The sequence below is a fragment of the Capricornis sumatraensis genome, chromosome 9, assembly GCF_032405125.1.
Source record: "Capricornis sumatraensis isolate serow.1 chromosome 9, serow.2, whole genome shotgun sequence".
NCBI lineage: Eukaryota > Metazoa > Chordata > Mammalia > Artiodactyla > Bovidae > Capricornis > Capricornis sumatraensis.
This window is the reverse complement of record NC_091077.1, coordinates 16,042,095-16,066,218: the sequence shown is the minus strand read 5'-3', so window position 1 is coordinate 16,066,218 and position 24,124 is coordinate 16,042,095. Positions and strand designations below refer to the sequence as shown.

Below are 24,124 nucleotides of genomic sequence, written 5' to 3'. Positions count from 1 at the left end.
TGAAAGTATTGGAACGTCAGCTTCAGCATCAGTCCTTCCAGTGAACATTCAGGGTTGATTTCCTTAAGAATTAACTGGTTTGTGCTCCTTGCTGTCCAAGGGACCCTCGAGAGTTTTCTCCAGCACCACAATTCGAAAGCATCAATTCTTCGGTGCTCAGCCTTCTTTATAGTCCAATTCTCACATCCATACATGACTACTGGAAAAATCATAGCTTTGACTAGACAGACCTTTGTCGTCAAAGTGATGTCTCTGCTTTCTGCTCTGACTTTAGTTTCCTTTAGAGGTTGTGAGTTACTGGTATCCTCCTACCTTGGGGCAGCTGATGACATGTGACTGAGGTCGGGAGCCTAAGGTTTTCTGTGCCCTGATGTAGGGCTTTGGGCAAGTCACCCAGCTTGTCACCGGCTGCCTCCTTTTGGGGAAAAGGGGCAGGAGGCCAGATGATCTCCGGGAGCTGTCCCAGCTCTAAGATCATGTGCTATATGTATGCCTGTGACCTCATCCCCCGCCTGAGCAGAGGGTTGCAAACGTGATTTATCTCCTCGGATGCTTTATATAACTCGAGAGCAAGCAAAGTCATGGGCTCAGCTGTGCACTCTTGGCCCTGCATTCGAGTAACCGAAACCACCAACTAGAACTGCCACCATCATCGGGGCAGGCAGTGTTTTCTTTCTTTCTTTTATTTTTTTAAGAGCAACAACTTTTATTCTGGAAGTCAGTCTGTCATTAGAAGGTGATGATTTGACATGATTTTATTTGTCATTTTGCCCAAAGTTGATAGAATTAAAAAAAAATAAACTTACTAAGGACAGATATTATCTGATTCCACTTACAGGAGGTCCCTGGAGGAGTCAGATCTATAGAGACAGGAAGCAGATGGTGGGGGCCAAGGGTGGAGGAGAGGATGGAGAGTCAGAGTTTCATGGGCACAGAGTTTCAGTTTGGGAAGATGCGAAAGTTCTCGAGATGGATGGTGGGGATGGTTGCACAATAATGTAAATATACTTAATGACACTGAATCACGATGCTTACAAATGAGTAAGACGGTAAATTTTGTGTTATGTGTATTTTGCCACAAAGAAGAAACCCAAGTACACACACAAATAAATAAACTTGATAACACACACAAGATAAATAATTTGCTAGCTGTGATCCATACTAGTGTCCTTTAGAATCAGAAGTGGGTTTTTTTTTTTTTTCAGTTTTATTGAGAGATAATTGACAAGTAAAACTGTGTAAATTGTGATGATTTTTTGGGCATACACATTGGAAAAGAATTCCTCCCACCTAGTTAATACATCTATCACTTCACATATATATATATTTTTTTTTTTTGAAGAAATCTTTATTTACTTGGTTTTGGCTGTGCTGGGTCTTCATTGCTAGTCAAAGGCTTCCCTCTAGTTGCGGCAAATGGAGGCTACTCTTCTTTGCGGTGCACAGGCTTCTCATTGCGGTGGTTTCTTTTGTTGCAGAGCACCAGCTCCAGAGCGCAGGCTCAGTAGTTGTGGTGCACGGGCTTAGCTGCCCCGTGGCATGTGGAATCTTGCTAGGCCAGAGATTAAACCTGCGTGTACTGCTTTGGCAGGCAGATTCTTTACCACTGAGCCACCAAAGAAGTCCCTTCCTTTTTTAAATGAGAACTTTTAGCTTCTACTCTGATATTGAATTGTATATTTCAATTATACAGTACAGTCTCATCAACTATATGGTTTTTTAATTGTAAACCTTTCATAACGTAAAGTTGACCATTTGAACCACTTTTAAGTGCACAGCTCAGCGGCATTAAGCACATTCACACTGTTGTGCAACCATCGCCACCATCATCTCCAGAACTTTCTCATCTCCCCAAACTGAAACTCTGTCCCTGTGAAACACTGGTCCCCCCATTCCCCACCTTTCCACTCTGTCCCTGTGGATTTGACTAGATGTGTTACTATACCTTACAGTCACAGAAACCCACGGGGCACCAAGTGGCATGCGGAAAGGGTGACAGGGGTCAGGAGCCCTGTCTGTGTCTGATCAAAAGTCCCTTCCTCCCCAGAAAAAAATCAGGAGCCCGCCCCCCCTCCCTTTACTAAGGAAATCCTAAGTTTATTTTCCATCTATAACGCCATCAATAACCCCTCTAACAGCTAAAACCTACACAGGCTATTCTGTGTCTATTAATAAACGTTAAGAAGTATGTTTAAGGATTTCCAAAGCTTCCGAGTGGGTACTCAGCATTCACAGGAAGATACTTAGAGCTCATTGTCTCCCGGAGCCATTAAAAGGGAGAGGAAGAGATGGAATTTCCCTTGCTCAATAGACACAAATAGGCACCCGGCATCAAGGGCATGGTTTTAAGCCTTTAAAGAGTAGCCTGCATCTGCTATGGGCTTCCCAGCTGGCTCAGCAGTAAAGAACCCGCCTGCCAATGCTGGAGATGGAAGATCCCCTGAAGGAGGCAATGGTGACCCACTTCAGTATTCTTGCCTGGGAGATCCTGTGGGTAGAAGAGCCAGTCGGGCTACAGTCCGTGGCATCACAAAGAGTCGGGCAAGACTGAGTGACTGAGCATACACACACAAGACGTGCGCATGGATCATTCTTTTACTCACTTGGGGATGGCTTAGCATCACTTTCTCTGAGACATTCGCCCCGGAGACCCTCTGTCCTTTTCCCCTGCCATCTGACACGCAGCATGTGCATTTCTTGGTTCACTGTATATTTCTCCCACTCCCGTGCACCTCAGCCACTGGAATGTTAAGCTCCCCAAGGGCAGGGACATGCACAGTTACCTTTGGCCTCCAGCCTTGTGGGGTTGTGGTGTCCGACAGTGTCTTGCTGCATGCTGACAGGCACCTTCTCTGTTGTCAGGACTCTCCCATGAAGGATCTTATTCTTCCCAGGAGAACTTGAACCCAGATCTCTGCACTGAGCTCTGTCCATGTGCCCAGCCACTTTGAGAAGGTCCCCCTTGCTCTGCATGTGTGTGTATATATGTGTGTGTAGGTGGTGGGGGGCGGGAGTGGGATGGGGACTTGAGCCCTGTTCTGCCTTTCCCTAGGGTTGAAGCTGCCCTCCCGGACCTGGTCTCCACCGTTCGAGTCGGAGGGGTCCCAGAAGCACAACCAGAGTGAGTATGAGGAGTCTGCTGGCGAATGCTGCTCCTGCCCGAAGACCGACTCTCAGATCCTCAAGGAGCTGGAGGAGTCCTCGTTCAGGAAAACGTTTGAAGATTACCTGCACAACGTGGTTTTCATCCCCAGGTTGGGATTTGTTATTGGCTTGGGGTCTCAGGTCTTTAGGGAAAAAGACAAAATGCGGGCAGACGCAGAGGATAGGCTGAGTCCACGCTGAGCCACTTCCCTGGATGCAGGAAGAGATTTTGAGATTATAACAAGTGCCTTACCAGGAAGAGGAACCACCCCCCATCCCCGCTCAAAACGAGGAGTGTTTAAAAAATTCAGCCTTTGCTCTCTGATGTCTCATGAACCCAACCTCTGGTCTCAGTCTGAGTTCTGATGAATTCCATTAGATTATCGATGGTTGATTATTAGCTAATTGATTGATTATAGATAATAAATTCAATTATTAGATTAGATGGTAGAGAGCTGCATGCCCAGCCCAATGCTTGATTTATGGCTGAGTCTCAAGCTCAGTGCATTCCCTTTTTTTAATCTAAGGAAACTTCTCATCCTTCCAGAACTTTCCACGGCCTTGTCAAAACCCCAGAGACTTCACTATTTAAATATGTTTCCTTTAGTGAATGAAGGGGAAGTAAACAGAGGGTCTGCAGTAAAAATGACTCTTGGTTTTTTCATACCTCTTTATCCTTGCAAGCTGAGACACTTGGGTAGAAGGCAAGTTTCTGTGGGTCACAGGTGGTTCTACCTCTCTTGGTGCCTCAGTTTATCCATCTGAGGAATGGAGAGAAAAATGGTTCATATATTTTATGGCTGTGAGATTACATGAGTCTCAGGGATTCTCAGCCTTGGTGCTGCTGACATTTGGAGCCAGCTCATTCTCTGGGGTGGGACCATCCTGTGCAGGGTAGGATGTTGAGCTGCATCCCAGGCCTCCACCCACTAGATGGCAGTAGCAGTGTCTGCATCTTAATAAGTTCATGAGTCCTTCTGGTAACCCACTGAAGCACTTGCCAACTCCCTTTTATGGGTCCAAAGCCTTCCCCCCCACCCCTCTGCCCCCGCCCCAACTCTGCCCAGGTTTACAAAGCAAATGTGCTGGGAGCTTTCAGTTGCCCCCACCCTCTCCACTCTTGACCCTTCCCGCTAACAGACTTCACCAGATGGCTGCCCAGAAGTGTCCGATACAACTGGTCATTTCCAAAGTGGATCAACCTCCCGCCCCCAGAGCTTGCACTGAGATAAAACAAGGTTTGAAAGTGGGTCTCTTCAGAGGCTTAGCATTGCTCCTGCTAGAGGCTTCATTAGAACTGTCCATATATAACGTTTCTTTTCTCTTTCTTGCATTCTTATCTGACCCTGAGTCCAAAAGGGCACTAAATGGCACAGGCCAGGCGTGGAGGCAGTGATTGTTTCACCCATTAAAACTCCACCAGTCCTAAGGATAGTGGCCCAGTCAGTCATAAGGTTTAAAACTAGTTTGGGCTTCCCTGGTGGCCCAGTGATTAAGACTCTTCGCTTCCAATACAGGGAACACGAGTTCAGTCCCTGGTCAGGGAAGATCCCACATGCTGCATGCTTGTGTGCAGTCACTTCAGTCGTGTCCGACCCTTTGCGACCCCGTGGACTGTAGCCCAGCAGGCTCTTCTGTCCAGGGGATTCTCCAGGCTAGAGTACTGGAGTGGGTTGCCGTGTGCTCCTCCAGGGGATCTTCCTCACCCAGGGATCGAACCTGCATCTCCTGCATTGTAGATGGATTCTTTAGCACTGAGCCACAGGGGAAGCCATGGCATGACCCCAAAGACAAAAGTAGTGTTACGTTTGACGTCTCACGGGAACCCCAGGTGACCAGGTCTCGGGGGTGTTTTCTTGACTCCCTCCTCCCAGCTGCTAGCTGTGTCCTACACACCTGCTGGGGAAGATGTGGTTCAAGTGATGGGAACAAGTGGCCCATGGTCTGGGGCAAGCACCCTTGGGCTGCTGGCACAGAGTGTCAGAAGCAAGAGGTCTGTCTGAAGAAGTTCTGTCTGTCCTCAAAGCGGCTGGTTTTGTTTTCACAGAAAATCATCTTCAGGCCCTGTTGCCGAGGACGCTAGGTACGACTCACCTGTGGGACGTCCGCGTGGCCCCTGGTGGCTGCACAGTGCAGGGCCAGTGGGCCCGCGGGGCAGGAAGCATGTTGAGCCCCTTTGAGATCCCCGGGGGCCTTCTGTGGTTTGATGCATGAATCGCGCTGTTCTGCCGAAAGGGGGCGCTTCACAAATTCACACTTTAAATGCCTTCACCCTGAAATGGAACCTGGGCATGATTGTGGGGAAGTAGAAATATCCTAACTAACACACTCTTACTAAAACATAGACTCGAGGGTGTACTTCCTAGGGCGCTTCCAAGATGCTGCCCATTTTTCCTCCATGCCGTGACACATTTATTTATCAACCCTACCGTTTGTGCAGAACTGTGCTGGGCACTCAGCCAGTCGAAACCACTTAGCAGCAGGTAGTGGAGAAAGCTGATCCGGGAGTGGAACGTTTTTATCTGGGGTGACTAGTGCGGGATGGCGGCAGGCCTGAGCACAGGTGTGCTGCGTCCCTGCATCCGCCGAGGACAGTCAGGGATGCTCCCCTTTGACGTGTGTCTTAGAGAGTCAACTATGCTTCAATGTGAGGAAACCCTGGTGGCTCAGATGGTAAAGAATCCGCCTGCAATGCAGAAGATCCCGGGTTCGATTCCTAGGTCGGGAAGATTCCGCTGGAGAAGGGATAGGCTACCCACTCCAGGATTTATGGGCTTCCCTGGTAGCTCCGACGGTAAAGAATCTGCCTACAGTGCGGGAGACCTGGGCTCGATCCCTGAGATAGGAAGATCCCCTGGAAAAGGGAATGGCTACCCACTCCAGTATTCTTGCCTGGAGAATCCCATGGACCGAGGAGCCTGCTGGGCCACAGTTCAAGGAGTTGCAAAGGATCAGACACAGCTGAGTGACTACAGCACGCCTCAATTTTTTTAAAAAAGAGAGGACTGAAGGATGGAGGTGGGGGGTGTTCTGGAGGAGAGGACAGGCCGAGAGAACGTGGCGAAAGGGAAGCCGGTGGAAAAAACCCTGGACTCTTGGGAAGAACAGGAGGGGAGACTGGAAAGGCAGGGAAGAGAGCTACGAGGAACGACTTTCTTCTGCCAAGGGAGGGTTTATTTACTTTCAGGAATGTTCGGTCCCAGTCTGCCCTCTAGTGGCCATTTGGAATATAATCTGTAGTAAAGAAAGATCTGGGCTTCCCTGGTGGCTCAGATGGTAAAGAATCCGCCTGCGATGCAGGAGACCCAGGTTCGATCCCTGGGTGGGGAAGATCCCCTGGCGCAAGAAATGGCAACCCACTCCAGTATTCTTGCCTGGAAAATCCCGTGGACAGAGGAGCCTGGCAGGCCACCGTTGATGGAGTTGCAAAGAGTCAGACACGACTGTAGCACAATGGCTCAGCAGCTAAAGAATCCACCCGCAATGCGGGAGACAGGAGGTGAGGGTTCCATTCCTGGCAGAGGAAGATCCCCTGCAGGAGGAAATAGCAACCCACTCTGGTATTCTTGCCTGGAAAATCCCACAGACTGGAGCCTGGAGGGCTAGAATTCCAACGGGTCTGAAGAATCAGACACGCCTGAGCGTTCAAGGCACACACCCACACACACCCACACACAAAGATCTAGAAATGTGAGACCTTGATCCAATCATGGGGATCTTCTGGGACCACGTGGTGGTCTTGTCCTATTGGATATAGTCCTTTTGGTGTATGCATATTTGGCCTGTTAGAGGCCACTTATGTTTCTTTTTGATCAGATAATCAATTTTCAGTAGTTATTCGTGAGACCCTGAGGTCTCCATCGTTTCTGGAAGGCTCGTCTGTGCTGGTATAGAAATGTTTTGAATCTTGCCAGCATGGGTGTAGCTTTGGCTTACTAGCTTTGGTTTCCATTCAGGAAAGTCAATGGTCTTTTCAGACAAAAGGACCACAAAGAAAATCTTAGTGAGTACCCCCAAAGTAACGTTTGTGTTTGCTGATGACAACGCAACAAAAACTAAAGGGAAACTTCAAGAGCTCAAACCAAAACCTCTACTTCCTGGTGATTAAAAGCGGATCACTTAGACTTCTATTGGGTGGAAGTTGAAATGGAAATTTTCATTAAAATCCATGTGGAGGGACTCCCTTGGTGGTCTAGTGGTTAAGAGTCCATGCTTCCAATGCAGGGAGACCTGGGTTTGATCCCTGATCTCGAAGCTAGGATCCCGTGCATGCTGCATGGTGCAGCCAAAAAAAAAAAAGATCCGTTTGGAGAATATCAGGGACATGACCGCCACACACCTTCGCTCGTAGAAGATTGCCGCACCTGGACTTTGCTGTAAGTCAGTAGACTTAAACGATTTTTTGTAAATTAAGGAAAAACTACAAAATGTAAAATATCATGTGTTAGGGAGGGAGGGAAAATTAATATCACTAAATTTGTGGTAAATCCTCTGGATAACCATGAGCTCTTCAATTTGAAACTTTCAGAGAGGTGAACATTTTAACTTGTCTAAGCTAATTCAGGAAGCAGCAGAAAGATTGACTATCCTCATGACCTTGGGAAAAGACTGGGAAAAAAAAAGTATCAGTGAATTTCTTCACAAAAAGGCCCCAGGTTTGGAGAGTTTTATGGATGCGTTCTTTCACACTCTCAGAGAGAAACTATTTTCAGAAACTTTTTCGGAGCACAGAAATATATGGAAATCTTCCCAATTCATTTTGTAAAACAACATCTCTTAGCAGAACCTGATGAAGATTCTACATTGAAAGAAAACCCCAGGGCCAACTAATATGGGATTTTAGATCCAAATGTCCTAAACAAAGCACTGTGCTGGCAATACCACCAATCTCATAAGTTCAAGGATGGTTCAAGATCAGGTGTTCTGATAGTAGAATCTAATTCATCAAGAGATCCAATAAGGGAAGTCATAATAATCTCATTAAATAACATTTATTAGAAATTATGGGGGGGGGGTTCCCTGGGGGTCCAGTGGTTACGATCCTGTGCTTCCGCTGCAGGTGATGTGGCTTCAATCCCTGGCTGGGGAACTAAGATTCTTTAAATTACTGACCTAAAGAAGCTGGAATCAAGATTGCTGGGAGAAATATCAATAACCTTAGATATGCAAATGACACCACCCTTATGGCAGAAAGTGAAGAAGAACTAAAGAGCCTCCTGATGAAAGTGAAAGACGAGAGTGAAAAAGTTGGCTTAAAACTCAACATTCAGAAAACTAAGATCATGGCATCTGGTCCCATCGCTTCATGGCAAATAGATGGGGAAACAATGGAAACAGTGAGAGACTTTATTTTGGGGCTCCAAAGTCACTGCCGATGGTGACTGCAGTCATGAAATTAAAAGATGCTTGCTCCTTGAAAGAAAAGCTATGACCAACCTAGACAGCATATTAAAAAGCAGAGACATTGCTTTGCCCACAAAGGTCCGTCTAGTCAAAGCTATGGTTTTTCCAGTAGTCATTCATGGATGTGAGAGTTGGACTATAAAGAAAGCTTAGCACCGAAGGATTGATGCCTTTGAACTGTGGTGTTGGAGAAGACTGTTGAGAGTCCCTTGGACAGCAAGGAGATCCAACCAGGCCATTCTAAAGGAAGTCAACCCTGACTATTCATTGGAAGCACTGATGCTAAAGCTGAAGCTCCAGTACTTTGGCCACCTGTTGCAAAGAGTAGACTCATTGGAAAAGACCCTGATGCTGGGAAAGATTGAGGGCAGGAGGAGAAGGGGACTACAGAGGATGAGATGGTTGGATGGTATCACTGACCATTGAGTTTGAGTAAGTTCCAGGCGTTGGTGATGGACGGGAAAGCCTGGCGTGCTGCAGTCCATGGGGTCTCAAAGAGCCAGACATGACTGAGTGACTGAACTGAACCGGACTTAAAGAAAGGCGGTTTGGGAAAAGGCCTTTTATGAAGCTAGGACTAGAAAACTTCTGCAACAAGATAAATATTATTTAGATGAAACCAACATCCAAAGTAACATTTTTCTTAAAACTATTCCTGTTTACTTTGAAAGGAAGCCAATCTCATCATAACTAATTAACAATTCTCCTAGTATCTAGAAGGCAGTGGCAACCCACTCCAGTACTTTTGCCTGGAAAATCCCGTGGATGGAGGAGCCTGGTGGGCTGTAGTCCATGGGGTCGCTAAGAGTTGGACATGACTGAGTGACTTCACTTTCACTTTTCACTTTCCTGCATTGGAGAAGGAAATGGCAATCCACTCCAGTGTTCTTGCCTGGAGAATCCCAGGAACAAGGGAGCCTGGTGGGCTGCCATCTATGGGGTCACACAGAGTCGGACACGACTGAAGCGACTTAGCAGCAGTAACAGCAGCCAACGCAGTAATGCAGAAATGAGAATTGGAATCAATTGTAAGGAATGTTTTGTGGGAAACAAAGTGAAAGTGGAGCCTCTCAGTCATGTCTGACTCTTTGCAGCCCCGTGGACCGTAGCCCACCAGGCTCCTCCATCCATGGGATTCTCCAGGCAAGAGTACTGGAATGGGTTGCCATTTCCTTCTCCAGTGGGAAACAAAAGCATTGACATTTTCAGGTATTCTGATTCAAGAGTAGACAGACTGCCTGGTTTTGTCAACAAGTTTTATTGGAATGTAGCCACGCCCACTTGTGTACATCTTGTCTCTGGCTGTTTTCAAGCTGCCATGGCTTGAAAGCCACTGCAAGTTGAACAGCTGTGACAAAAAACACACGTCTGGCAAAACCCAAAATATTTACTATCTAGCATTTATGTGACAAGTTTACTGACCCTTTATCCAAGAGTATTCCTTGAAAACCTGAGAAAATCAACCCTGAAACTCTTAGAATGAGAGTTTCAGAAAGTAGGTACAATGTAAATAAACAAAGAGGCAGCAGATATATCTGTGTGCTAAGCTGCTTCAGTCGTGTCTAACTCTTTGGGATCCTATGGACTGTAGCCTGCCAATCCCCTCTGTCCATGGGATTCTCCAGGCAAGAATCCTGGGGTCGGTTGCCATGCCCTCCTCTGAGGGATCTTCCCGACTCAGGGATTGAACCCGCGTCTCATCTCCTGCATTGACAGGCGGGTTTTTTTTTTTTTACCACTATTGCCACCTGGGAAGCCCCTTTATGGGTGTGACCACAAGTCAGTTTAAAGGGTCTGGAGGGTAGCAATTTAGCCATAGGTATGAAGAGGCATAATCTAATAATTTCTTAGAACCTACTTTTAGGAACTAATGAGACACTTGGACAATGATCACAGTAATATTTATAATAGCAAAAAAATTGGGAATATGCTTATATTTTAAAAATTGGAGGATGACTAAGTAAATTATGGTTCTTGCATTAAATGGAATATTCTATAGGTTTCCAAGTTTTCTGCAATGAGCATGTGGCACTTTCATAACAAGGAGGGAATATCTTCAAGTTGAAGAAGAAGAAAAAAAAAAGTAAATTCCATCCTATTTGAGACATTATGTTTTCAGGAAAATATTTGAGATTGCTTCTAATACAAGTGAGCCAGGTGGATTATAGAACTAACTTGATTCCCCCATTATACCCATATGTAGCATTCACAGAAAAAATAATTGCCTAACGGACATAGCAGTCAGTGGAATGCTAAGGAATTCAAATTTTCTTTATACCTTTCTTTTTGGATTTAAAATTTTTTAGGCTATTAACATTTTTCTTCGTATATCTTTTAATGGGGAGAAAATGTGCCGACCTCATAGGCAATTTTGGGAGTTACCCTTAGTAACCTGAGTGTTAAGATATCTTTTTTACCAAGGATTGAAGTTTAATCACTTAGATTATGCCATTGTCCTAAAGGGTCCTAAGAATAAGAAGATGTATTTCTCCTGGTTAAACTGGTGATGGTGTCAAGTAGCTTGAATCATTTGGCAGGGCTAGACTCTTACACACTTTTGGCATCTCATTTTTGACACTGACTCTGGCTGGACTATTCATCTGCAAAATGAAAATCTGAAATTAAGCATGTTGAGGGGAATATTGGTGTGTCTACCATGGGTGGTCCCAGAGCCTCCCCACTCCTCTCTTGGGGTGGGCTTGCCTGACGTGATGCCTAGGAGGGCGTCTTCTTTAAAAGCAACTCTGGGTTATCATTCCTGGAAATTTACATTGTAATCTACACGCTCCTCCCCTTGAATCTCGCTGCATCTCAGTCTTTGGTTTTAAACCTTTTATTCTCCAGTAGCATTTTTTCAGAGATGGTGATTGTATGACCAGGTGTGTCCTCCTGTCATGACAGGCCTTCGAGGAAACGCAGAGCCCTTGGTGACGTGGGGAACGTGACAGCAGCCGTGCCCACTGTTCTGGGGTTCCCCAGTAGCTCCTCCACCAGCCCACCCACGAGCTCAGAGGAGCACAGACCCTTCGAGAAAGTGGTGAACAAGGAGTCGCTGGTCATCTCCGGCCTGCGTCACTTTACTGGGTATCGCATCGAGCTTCAGGCTTGCAACCAAGATTCCCCCGAGGAGAGGTGTAGCGTGGCTGCCTATGTCAGCGCCAGGACCATGCCTGAAGGTAGGTCGACTCGTCGCAGAGCCAAGGGACACAGGCTAACCAAGCAAGCTCTCCACTCTCCAGGCAGCATGCGTGAGACTTTATTTGCCTTCATCGTGTTTCATTTTCCCCTGAGATGCAGTGGACATAATACATTTTGTAAATTTCAGGTGTACAATGTGTTGGTTCGCTCCATTATACGTTGCAAAATCTTTACCACAATAGCATTAGCTAACATCGCCATCAGGGCACAAAATTACCACTTCTTGTTTGTGGTGAGAAAATTTCCGATCTACTCTCTTAGCAGCTTTTAAGTATAAAACACAGCATTATTACTTTGTGCTTCCCTGGTGGCTCAGACAGTAAAGAATCTGCTTGCAGTTCAGGAGACCTGGGTTTGATCCCTGGGTTGGGAAGATCCCCTGAAGAAGGGACTGGCAACCCACTCCAGTATTCTTGCCTGGAGAATTCCATGGACAAAGGAGCCTGGTGGACTACAGCTCATGGGGTTGCAAAAGAGTCACACATATACACTGTTAACTATAATCATCTTTCTAGTTGTTGTTTAGTTGCTAAGTTGTGTCTGACTCTTTTTCTGTATGTGAGTCATAAGAAAAATAAAGTGAAATTAAGAAATACAAACATATAGTGAGTGTGTGTGTGTGTGTGTGTGTGTATATATATATATATAGTATATTAGGGTTCTCCAGAGAAAACTAACCAACAGTATGTATGATAGATCAATAGATACATAAATAGATAGATAGATGGATAGACAGAAATAAATATGTAAAGAATTCCATGAGAATGTCCAGTCTCCAATAAGGGAAATGGAACACAGTTACACAACCAATTTAAGGTTGCTCAGCTGCTCAGTGGTGGAGGTGGGGTTTGATCCAGGGATCCAGTCCCCAACACTAATCACTGCTCCTTACAGCCAAGGCAGATGATATTGTCGGCCCCGTGACCCATGAAATCTTCGAGAACAACGTCGTTCACTTGATGTGGCAGGAGCCCAAGGAACCCAACGGTCTGATTGTGCTGTATGAAGTGAGTTACCGACGATACGGCGAGGAGGTAAGATCCGTGATGCCTGGGGATGTGCCTTCAAGGCTGTTAGTGGTACCTCCTTCCTTTTCGTGAATTCTGGCTCCTGTGCTTCTCTCATTAGATACTTTGTCATGAAGGCTCAAAGCCTTGATATATGACTTTCCAGGGAGATAGATCAGGTCCAACATCTTATTGTAGCTAAACTCTCCCCAGGACTGTATGCCCCATGCATGCTAAATGCTTTGTACATGATATCTCATTTATCCAGTTTTACCACATCTCACATGATAAGAAGCCCTGTTATTCTCACAGACTGCTCAGAAAGAAAAAGGTGCTGCCCATTCTAACTGTAAGATGCATTCAGATTTCAGAAATGTCAAATGTAGAAATAATATGTCTCTTGGGATCAATGAAGTACAATAAATCCTCAGAAAATCCAATGAGCTTGGTACTGACTGAGGCATCCAGAATTTAAATTGCGTCCAAGGTTTATAAGAATAGAATCAGGATTTGAACCCAGGGCTATCTGATGTTGTAATCCCGGGGTTGGCAATTCTTTCTGTAAGGGTCCAGATCCAAAACATGTTTGGCTTTGTGGTCAGATGGTGTCTGCAGCTACTCAATTCTGCCTTTGCGTTGTGAAAGCCACGTGTAGATAATACGTAAATGAAGAGGTATGGTTGTGTGCCATTAAAACTTTATTTGCAAAAACAGGCACCAAGCAGGCTGGCTTTGCTGGCCCCCGTTCTAAGCTAGTAACCACTGTGGGGCAAGTCTCTATCCTCTGATATGGCTTGTTGTCTGCCTTGTGGCTCCGTGGTAAAGAATCCTCCTGCCAATGTAGAAGACACAGGAGATGCAGGCTTGATCCCTGGGTCTGGAAGGCTTCCCTGGAGGAGGACATGGTAACCCACTCCGGGATTCTTGCCTGGAGAATCCCATGGACAGAGGAGTCTGGCAGGCTACAGTCCATGGGGTTGCAAAGAGCCAGACATGCCTGAGCGACTGAGCATGCACACAGCCCAGAAAGGCACTGCTGAGGCCTGGATTGATTGGGGCCACTTCTCCCATTTACTGGATGACTTCAGACATCCAGTCACCTCCCTGAGCTGACCCAGAGGGTGTACCCTGCCATCAATTGAGCCCTTTGCAGTGATCCGTTTATACCTCACGGTGACCCTACAAAGTAGAGTCTGCTGGTGAGTGTCTCCCTTTACGGCTGAGAGAATGGAAATTTAGGGAGGCGAATAGACTTCAAAGCAGACACAGAATGAAAATGAATGGGCATCGCCGTTTGCCAATAAAACTTTATTAACAATATCAAGCAGTGGACCAGATTCAGCCTGTGGGCTCTAGTTTGCCAACCCCTAACAGTGGTTGTTGGCTTCCCCAGTGGCTCAGCGGTAAAGAATCTGCCTGCAATGTAGGAGCTGCAGGAGATGTGGGTTAGATCCCTGGGTCGGGGAGATCCCCTGGAGGAAGGCATGGCAACCCACTCCAGATTTCTTGCCTGGAGAATCCCATGGGTAAAGGAGCCTGGTGGGCTACAGTCCATGGGGTCGCAGAGTCAGACACAACTGACTTAGCACGCATGCAACAGAGGTTGGTGGGCACAGCTCGGTTTCCCCAAGCCAGAGATGACAAATGGACCTCCATCTGTTGATCCCTCCTGGGACCACATCTCTGGATGCTCAGATATTCAGCTTTGATGATGATTTAGAACTGAAATCAGCAAACTATGATCTATGGGCCAAACTGGCCCCTGGCCTGTTTTTATATGTCCTGCAGACCGTTGTCAAGAGAAACAGTTGTCAAGGAAAAATATGCACCAGCGTGAGCCTAGTGGCCGAGCCCAGAATCAGTGTGGGAGGGGAGCCTTCGGGGGTGTGTAAAGGGAGGCACGGTTCACAGGGAGCCACTAGTGCACAGGTGATTTAATATCTCATCCCATATATATTAATCCCATTTGTTCTAACGAAATAGTTCAGATTTGGGTGGGTCGCAAAGCTTTATGCATAAGAATTTCATCACTAACAAAAAGTGCAAGCCACTAGATGTCCACCCATTGGAGAATGGATACACAGAAGATGGTGCATACATAAAACTGGTGGATATACAGCCTTTTAAAGTTTTTATGTTGGGGGTGATCATGGTCCAGTATTAGGAGGAGTCTGAAATTTCCAGCTCTGGATTTTAGATTCTCTAAGCGGTTACTCTTCATCTTCCGCCAGCAGCCACGAAAGTAACTTATGACAAAAAGGAAGCTTATTAGCTTCCATAACCAGCTTATGGAGTTCAGGCACAGCTAGATCCAGATTCCTTTGGATCTTTTGTGTTTCAAGGGTCCTTGCAGTGAGCCCAGTAGCTCCTGGCTGTCCTGTGATTTTAGAGGTTCCAACCCTCACATTCTCTCAGCACCAAGCCTGGAAGAAGAGAGTCTATGTCCCATCATTTCCAGCCAGGCTGAGGTCACATGACACCCAGTCATATGACCAGGACAGTGCTGTGTGCTGATTGGCTTAGGCATAAGGGTTTTTAAATAACAGCTTAATTGAGATACCTTCACACATGGTAAAATACAACCACTTAACACATAATAATGCAGAGAGCTGACTCATTTGAAAAGACCCTGAAGCTGAGAAAGATTGAAGGTGGGAGGAGAAGGGGACGACAGAGATGAGATGGTTGGATGGCACCACCGACTCAGTGGACGTGAGTTTGAGTGAACTCTGGGAGTTGGTTATGGACAGGGAGGCCTGGTGTGCTGCAGGCCATGGGGTTGCAAAGAGTTGGACACAACTGAGCGACTGAACTGAACTGAACTGAACACATATTAGTACAATGCAGTGATTTGTAATATAGTTACGGAGTTGTGCTACTATCACCACAATTCCAGAACATTTGCATCACTTCTCAAAGAAAGCCTACCTCCACCTCCAGCCATTAAACCCCCAATCTTTCCTACTTCCTTTCCCTCCAGCCCTTCAGTTCAGTTCAGTTCAGTTGCTCAGTCGTGTCCGACTCTTCGCGACCCCATGAATCTCAGCACGCCAGGTCTCCCTGTCCATCACCAACTCCCAGAGTTCACTCAGACTCACGTCCATCAAGTTGGTGATGCCATCCAGCCATCTCATCCTCTGTCGTCCCCTTCTCCTCCTGCCCCCAATCCCTCCCAGCATCAGAGTCTTTTCCAATGAGTCAATTCTTTGCATGAGGTAGCCAAAGTACTGGAGTTTCAGCTTCAGCATCATTCCTTCCAAAGATCACCCAGGGCTGATCTCCTCTAGAATGGACTGGTTGGATCTCCTTGCAGTCCAAGGGACTCTCAAGAGTCTTCTCCAACACCACAGTTCAAAAGCATCAATTCTTCAGCGCTCAGCCTTCTTCACAGTCCAACTCTCACATCCATACGTGACCACTGGAAAAACCATAGCCTTGACTAGACGGACCTTTGTTGGCAAAGTAATGTCTCCAGCCCTTGGCAATCACTAATCTGCTTTCTGTCTCTATGAAGACAGGTCTGTGCTACTGTGGCCTCATTTGCCTGGAATTTCCCAGATTTGAACACTAAAGTCCCGCACCCCAGTATAACATGGGTAAACTGGGACAGGTATTACCCTATTGGCACTGGATCCAGCCCTTCTCCCAGCCACCGTTGCTGGCCTGCCTCTCTCATTTCTGGAACCCAAAGGTCACCAGTGGGGCTTCCCTGGTGGCTCAGCTGATAAAGAATCTGCCTGCAATGTGGGACACCTGGGTTCCATCCCTGGGTTGGGAAGATTCCCTGGAGAAGAGAATGGCTACCCACTCCAGTACTGTGACCTGGAGAATTCCATGGACTCTATAGTCCATGGGGTCTCAAAGAGTTGGACATGATTGAGTGACTTTCACTTCACTTCACAGGTTTGAACACTAAATTCTTGCATCCCAATATAACATGGGTTACCCTATTGGCACTGGACCCAAGCCTAACTTCTCCCAGCCACCGTTGCTGGCCTGCCTCGCTCATTTCTGGAACCCAAGGATCACCAGTAGGAATCCCTACCACCAATCCCCACCAAAATCTCTGCCTGACCCTGATCCCAGACAGACCAGCCCTATTTGCTCTTTAGGGGAACAGGGAGTTGGAGGGAAAGTTAGGAGTGAGAGGTTGTAATACCTTAAAAGAAAAAAAAAAACAACTCCTCATGAACAAAACTGGTCTCTTATTTCCATTTTCTTTAGTTGTCTAGCATTGCTTTGAATAATGTGTGTGGATGCTCAGTTGCTCAGTTGTGTCTGACTTTGCGACCCTGTGGACTGTAGCCCACCAGGCTCCTCTGTCTATGGGATTTTTCAGGCAAGAATACTGCAGTGGATTGCCATTTCCTCTTACAGGGAATCTTCCCTACCCAGGGATTGAACCCATGACTCTGGCAACTCTTGTATTGGCAGGCAGGTTCTTTACCACTGTACCACCTGGGAAACCCTTGATAAAGTAAAAAGTAAAGTTAAAAAAAAGTTTTTTACACCAGTTGTACTGGTGGGATGTAATTTTGCCAGGTTTACAAAATTCTCTCCAGCATTTGGTGGGAGGTCATCTTTTCCCCTCTTATTTGCTAGTTGAACAGCCAAAATCACCATTGTTTTTGATTCTCCCTCTTCTTGAACTTTGCATCAGTCATTTCTCCCCTCACCATTTCCCCTCCCATCCTGGGACACCCTGGACCCAGGAACCATCTCCGTGGAAAGAGCATCGATTTTCAGTTTCTGTACACTTAACATCTTTGCCTCAGCATGTTTTTGCAGTTTTGAGCCATTTTTTCCCCCCATTGTTTGCACAAACTTTTCTGTAATTGGCTTCTTCACTCTTCATCAGACTTGCTTCTTGGTGTTTTTTTTCTTTTTTTGGTGTCTCTAGTTCCTTCCATCAGGCTCCCTTCTCTGTCCTCACCCCTCGAGGTACCCGACCAGCCCTGGAGGCTATATTTTCCCTTTCCCCTCGGATAGCAGCTCCCTTTGGTTTCTATATTTGCTTATTTGTCCCTTTCCACTTGGTGACTCATTCGACTTGGAAGAACCTTTGGACTAGACTTCCCCACTCCTACCACTAGCCTGATCTGTTTTCTTGCTGTTATTATCACATGATAAGCACGGGAGTTTTTACGTTTCTCTCCCTCCTCCCACTCCCTCCTGAAATTTTCCAGTCCAGTTCCCTGCATGCACTATGAACTTGGAGCTGTTTTGGAAAGTTTTAAAACTGGCCGACGCTTACAGGTTTCATGATCATATTTCCCAGTGAGCCTTATGCTTCTTCTAATAAGCCCTGGGTTTCTTTCTTTTTACATGTTAATTGCTGGGGTGTGTATACTTACTTATCTCTACCCTTCTTTCCAGACATTTAAGTAGATCCCAACTCTTTTAGATCCCCCTGGAGAAGGAATTGGCAACTCACTCCAGTATTTTTGCCTGGGAAATCCCATGAAGAGACGAGCCTGACGGGCTACAGTCCACGGGGTCACAAAGAGTTGGAGATGACTGAATGTGTGCATGAGTGTGCATACACACACACACACACACACACACACACACAAACTCTTTTAATAAGTAAATCAAAAGGCTACATTGTGAGAAGGAAGCTGTTTTAAAATTTGTCCTTAAGACATTAACTCCATGTATCTGTTTGGTTCTTAGGTGATTTAGGAGATCTGAGTTCCTTCTTTCCTGCCCTCCTGGAGTCCTGGTGAAAATACTCCGTGGGGGTTTCAAGGCAGCCAGGCAGTTGGTGGTTTTGGAGCCAGACAGTTCTGGGTTCAAGGGCTGCCCTGCCAATGACCAGCTATGAGATCTGGGACAAGTCATTTCAACTCCCCCAGCAGCAGAAGACAAACTACTTATGCAATGCCTGTTTTTGTACAGCTCATGAACTAAGAATCACTTTTACATCTTCAAACAGTTGAAAAATATTCAAAAGAAAAATAGTAGCTCATGTATATGTGTGTGTGTGTGTGTTAGCTGCTCATTTGTGTCAGACTCTTTGTGACCCCATAGACTGTAGCCTGCCAGGCTCCTCTGTCCATGGGTTTCTCCAGGCAAGAATACTGGAGTGGATTGCCATTCCCTTCTCCAGGGGATCTTCCTGATCCAGGGGTCAAAGCTGGGTCCCTTGCATTGCAAGTGGATTCTTTACCCTCAGAGCCACCAGGGAAGCCCGATAATCTCTCTGCTGCTGCTGCTGCTGCTAAGTCACTTCAGTAGTGTCTGACTCTGTGCCACCCCGTAGACAGCAGCCCATTAGGCTCCTCTGTCCCTGGGATTCTCCAGGCAAGAATACTGGAGTGGGTTGCCATTTCCTTCTCCAATGCAGGAAAGTGAAAAGTGAAAGTGAAGTCGCTCAGTCGTGCCTGACTCTTAGCCACCCCGTGGACTGCAGCCTACCAGGCTCCTCCGTCCATGGGATTTTCCAGGCAAGAGTACTGGAGCGGGTTGCCATTGCCTTCTCCCCATTAACCTCTCTATCTGTGCCTTATCCATAGAGCTACGGTTCGGGAATTCCACGAGGCTCAAAGTCACTCACATGTTGCAGTGTTTATGCCTCACTGCCTCCATGTTTTTTCTGAGTGGGATCTTTGTCTTTCAGGAGCTGCACCTCTGCGTCTCCCGCCGGCATTATGCTCTGGAGCGCGGCTGCCGGCTGCGCGGGCTGCTGCCTGGGAATTACAGCGTGCGAGTTCGGGCCACCTCCCTGGCAGGCAATGGGTCTTGGACGGAAGCCACCTACTTCTACGTGACAGACTATTGTAAGTCTGCACGGCCCCTTCGACCGGTAGAGTCTGTGCTTGGTGCTGGGCCTAGCAGGGCGTTTCAGAGGATGTTTGGGGAAGCCCGGAGGCTGTGGGTACTGCCTCTGACTTGACCTCAGGGTCCACCAGCTGCTGCTGTGTGACCAGGGCAAGATGCTTGCCCTCTCTAAACCCATGCTTTCTCATCTGACTATGGGTATAATACTAGGACCACCACTGAAGGGAGGCTTCAGTGACATCATGAATGTCAAGTGGCTGGCACAGGGCACGTGTGATAAGCACATTAGCGCCTGTTATTGGGGTCTCCATCTTTGTCTTCAGATGGGCCATGTCCTCCAAGGGAGTATGTGGGAGCTTATCTACTCAGCCTTGGGCGTGCTGGCAGGAAGGGCTGCCATTGAGCGAGCTGGACACACTGTGGATAGTAGAATAGGGAGAGATGGGGAGAGCTGAGCTGGTCAGGGAGTGCTTCCTGGAGGCGGGAACGTCTTGGCTGAAACCTGGAAGAATGTGCAAGAGGGGACAGACCAGTGGGTGTAGGAACCCAGACGCTTAGAAGGAGGGGCAATTCTAGACCAGGAAGAGTGGAAACTTGGGTGGGAGGGGGGCAGATAGAGCTTCTGCTTAGTTGGCTGGATTTTCATCTACCAGGCTTGGTGAGACTGTGGAAAGTGGAAAGGGATTCCTGCTGGGCTGGTTCTGGTCAAGTTAAAGAGTATGGTTCCCACCAAAACTACCCTCACCTCAGATGCCAGGTGCAAGCTTGAGGGTTCTCCAGGCCACCTGCACTTCTGACTGGTTGGCTACAAATCTGGGGGTTATCACAACCCCCTCAGATTTAGTTACTTGCTAGAGAAGACTCTGATTTTGGGAAAGATTGAGGGCAGGAGTAGAAGGAGACAACAGAGGATGAGATGATTGGATGGCATCATCAACTCAATGGGCATGAGTTTCAGCAAACTCCAGGAGATAGTGAAGGACAAGGAAGCCTGGCAGTCCATGGGGTCGTAAAGAGTCAGACAGGACTAAATGACCGAACAACAACCTAAAGGCTCATAGAACTCAGGAAAAAGCTGTGGGACAGTGGGCTTTATTGTAAAAGATGTAAGTCAGGACCACTCAGATAAAGAGCCACATAGGGCGCGGGCCAAGAGGGGACTGGAAGACGTGGCTCCTGTGTCTTCTCTCCGTGGAATCAGGACTCATCACAGCACCATCCTGGCATATCAATGTGCCCACCAGCCAGGAAGCTTCTCTGAGCCTTGGTGAACAGAGTTGTTTTGGGGGTTTCATTAGATCGGTGAGATTGATCAAGTCATTAACCACATGACTGAACTCCATCTCCAAACCCCCTCCCCTGTCTGGAGGCCAGGGTGAAAGTCCAACCCCTCTAATCACACGCATGGTCTTCCAGTGACCAGCCCCCATCTCGAACTATCTTATCTCTTAGCATAAACTCAGGTGTGTTCCAAGGGCTTCACCAATAACAAAGACATTGCTAACACAGATTTTTCAAGGATTTAGAGGGAAACCATGAACAGAATTCAAAAGAAATTATCAAAATGGGGGAAATATTTGTGACCTCATTGACAAAGAGTTCATATCTTTAATACAAAATGAGTATGTATCTATGTCTCCTATGAGTAAAAGATATATGTCCTCACACAAAAATAAGCAAGGGATATAAATAGCCAATTCTAAAAGAAATAGAAAAATAGAAAACATAAGGGAAAAAATGACCAACTTCACTCAAAACCACACTGAAAGGGAAACAAAAAGCAGATCAAAATGAAACAGAATTTTTAACTTATCAAATTGGCAAGTGTTTTCTTGTTTCTGTTATTTAATTACACACAGTGTTGTCCAAGAGTGCAGACACATGGGTGTTATTTTTCGTGATGGGTGAGTCCTAAACCACAGTCCTTTAATAACATATATCCAAAAAAAAAAAGCTTTTACTGTTTCAGCCAGCAATGGTGGCTCTAGAAATTCATCCTAAGGAAATGATCAGAGATGTCACCAAAAGATAAATGATTGAGGAAATTCAGCACAGCTTACTAACAGTAGCTAACAATGGAGAATTAAATATTCAACACATTCGATTAACAACTCTTTCTTAAATAATAAGGAAGCTGGCAAGACACCCAGGGTGTAAAATTTAAAGAGGCACTCACCCTCTGGGGGTGACTCTGCCCTGGCATGGCCCAAAGCAAGAGTTCCTCTCAAATTTTGCATCCTGGCTGCCTCCCTTCCTGAATCCTAGTTCTGGTGGCACTGGAATCTCAGGAGTGAACTGGTCTGTGGGTCTGGGAAGCAGAGGTGGGGTGGGGTGGGCATCATGGCTCCCGGGTGTGCTGGGCGCTGGGCAATCGGGAGCCTCCACCTTTCCCCTCCTAAGAAAAAGGAGGAGGGACATGCCCACTACGGCACATGATCAGACGGTTTCCTTTTGTCATGTCCCATCCAACCCTGAGTATTCATTGGAAGGACTGATGCTGAAGCTGAATCTCCATTCCTTTGGCCACCTGATGTGAAGAGTCATTGGAAAAGACCCTGATGCTGGGACAGATTGAGGGCAAGAGGAGAAGGCGGCGACAGAGGATGAAATGGTTGGATGACATTACCGACTCAATGGACACGAATTTGAGCAAACTCCGGGAGACAGTGAAGGACAGGGAAACCCGGCGTGCTGCCGTTCATGGGGTCGCAAAGAGTCAGACATGACTGAGCAACTGAACAACATCCAGTCATCAAATATTTAGAGAGGCTTTCTCCACGTGGAAGGAGGCAGTTTGCTGTCAATTCAGGGAGGTCCAGGAGGACAAGATGTCTCCGGATAGAGCTGACCCCTAAGGGGAGCATGGAGCAGTGGTCAAGAACTTGCTGAGATGGCCTGGGTTCAAATCTGTGCTCCACCATGAATCAGCTCTTAAACCTGGGCAAGAATTCTCACCTCTCTGAGCCCCTGTGTCCCATTCTGTTAACTGGCATTGATGTTAACACCACCCCCACCCCACCCCCGCCACTTTGGTTTATGGAATGATTAACTAAGATCTCCCAGGCAGGGCACTTCAAACAGTGCCTGGTATGTTCATAAGTGTTCTGTAAACTGTTACTATTAAAGACCCGAAGGACCAGGTCCTTTCTCTGGTTTCCCAGAACTCACTTTCTTCCTTGGCTTGGAAGTGTCTGAATACATTGGTGCATTTGTAATTACAGACAATTCAGCCTTGCATGAGAATTAGAAAGAATTAAGGCTGCATAACATTTCTTCAGTTGGTTTAGTTCTTTGGGACGACCCCCTGGCACAGGCAGGGCACTTCTGATGGATTTTTCATCTGCCAGAGGTACTGCTGGGATTGAAATAAGCTATTTAATTGGAAGGGTTCACTGCAAACTGAAAAGATGTGGTCCCTTGTTTAAAAAGTGTCAAGATTTTCAAGACAGGAAGAGCAGAGCATTAAACAGAGAGCAGGACCTTCTGAGGGCTTCCCTGGTAGCTTCAGTTCAGTTCAGTCGCTCAGTCATGTCCGACTCTTTGCGACCCCATGGACTGTAGCACACCAGGCCTCCCTGTCCATCACCAACTCCTGGAGTCTCAAACTCATGTCCATAATGTCGGTGGTGCCATCCAACCATCTCATCCTCTGTTGTCCCCTTCTCCTCCCGCCTTCAATCTTTCCCAGTATCAGGGTCTTTTCCAATTAGTTGGTTCTTCACATCAGGTGGCCAAAGTATTGGAGTTTCAGCTTCAGCATCAGTCCTTCCAATGAATATTCAGGGCTGATTTCCTTTAGGATTGACTGGTGGGTCTCGCTGTAGTCCAAGGGACTCTCAAGAGTCTTCTCCAACACCACAGTTCAAAAGGATCAATTCTTTGGTGCTCAGCTTTCTTTACAGTCCAACTCTCACATCCATAGATGACTACTGGAAAAACCATAGCTTTGACTAGATGGATTTTTGTTAGTAAAGCAATGTTTTTTAATATGCTGTCTAGGTTGGTCATAGCTTTTCTTCCAAGCAAGTGTCTTTTAATTTCATGGCTGCAGTCACCATCTGCAGTGATTTTGGAGCCCAAGACAATAAAGTCTCTCACTGTTTCCATTGTTTTCCCATCTATTTGCCATGAAGTGATGGAACCAGATGCCATGATCTTAGTTTTCTGAATGTTGGGTTTTAAGCCAACTTTTTCACTCTCCTCTTTCACTTTCATCAAGAGGTTTTAGTTCTTCTTCACTTTCTGCCATAAGGGTGGTGTCATCTGTGTATCTGAGGTTATTGATATTTCTCCCAGCAATCTTGATTCCAGCTAGTGCTTCATCCAGCCTGGCATTTCACATGCTGTACTCTGCATATAAGTTAAATAAGCCTGGTGACAATACACAGCCTTGACGTACTCCTTTCCCGATTTGAAACCAATCTGTTTGTTGTTCCATGTTCAGTTCAAACTGTTGCTTCTTGACCTGCCTACAGATTTCTCAGGAGGCAGGTCAGGTGGTCTGGTATTCCTATCTCTTTAAGGATTTTTTACAGTCTGTTGTGATCCACACAGTCAAAGGTTTGGGCATAGTCAATAAAGCAAAAATAGAT

General features: G+C 46.6%; 1 protein-coding gene across 2 annotated transcripts in view; it reads left to right on the top strand.

Annotated features, from left to right (window-relative positions):
* Positions 1–24,124, top strand: part of INSR (insulin receptor) — a 143,089-nt gene that overhangs the window by 106,104 nt on the left and 12,861 nt on the right. The window contains exons 10-14 of one of the 2 annotated variants that reach the window (XM_068981366.1): positions 3,053–3,254; positions 5,192–5,227; positions 11,449–11,723; positions 12,640–12,779; positions 19,372–19,531. In XM_068981366.1, coding sequence (XP_068837467.1) covers positions 3,053–3,254; positions 5,192–5,227; positions 11,449–11,723; positions 12,640–12,779; positions 19,372–19,531 — 813 coding nt within the window. The remainder of the gene's footprint in view (positions 1–3,052; positions 3,255–5,191; positions 5,228–11,448; positions 11,724–12,639; positions 12,780–19,371; positions 19,532–24,124) is intronic. The other variant, XM_068981365.1, reaches the window with a different exon arrangement.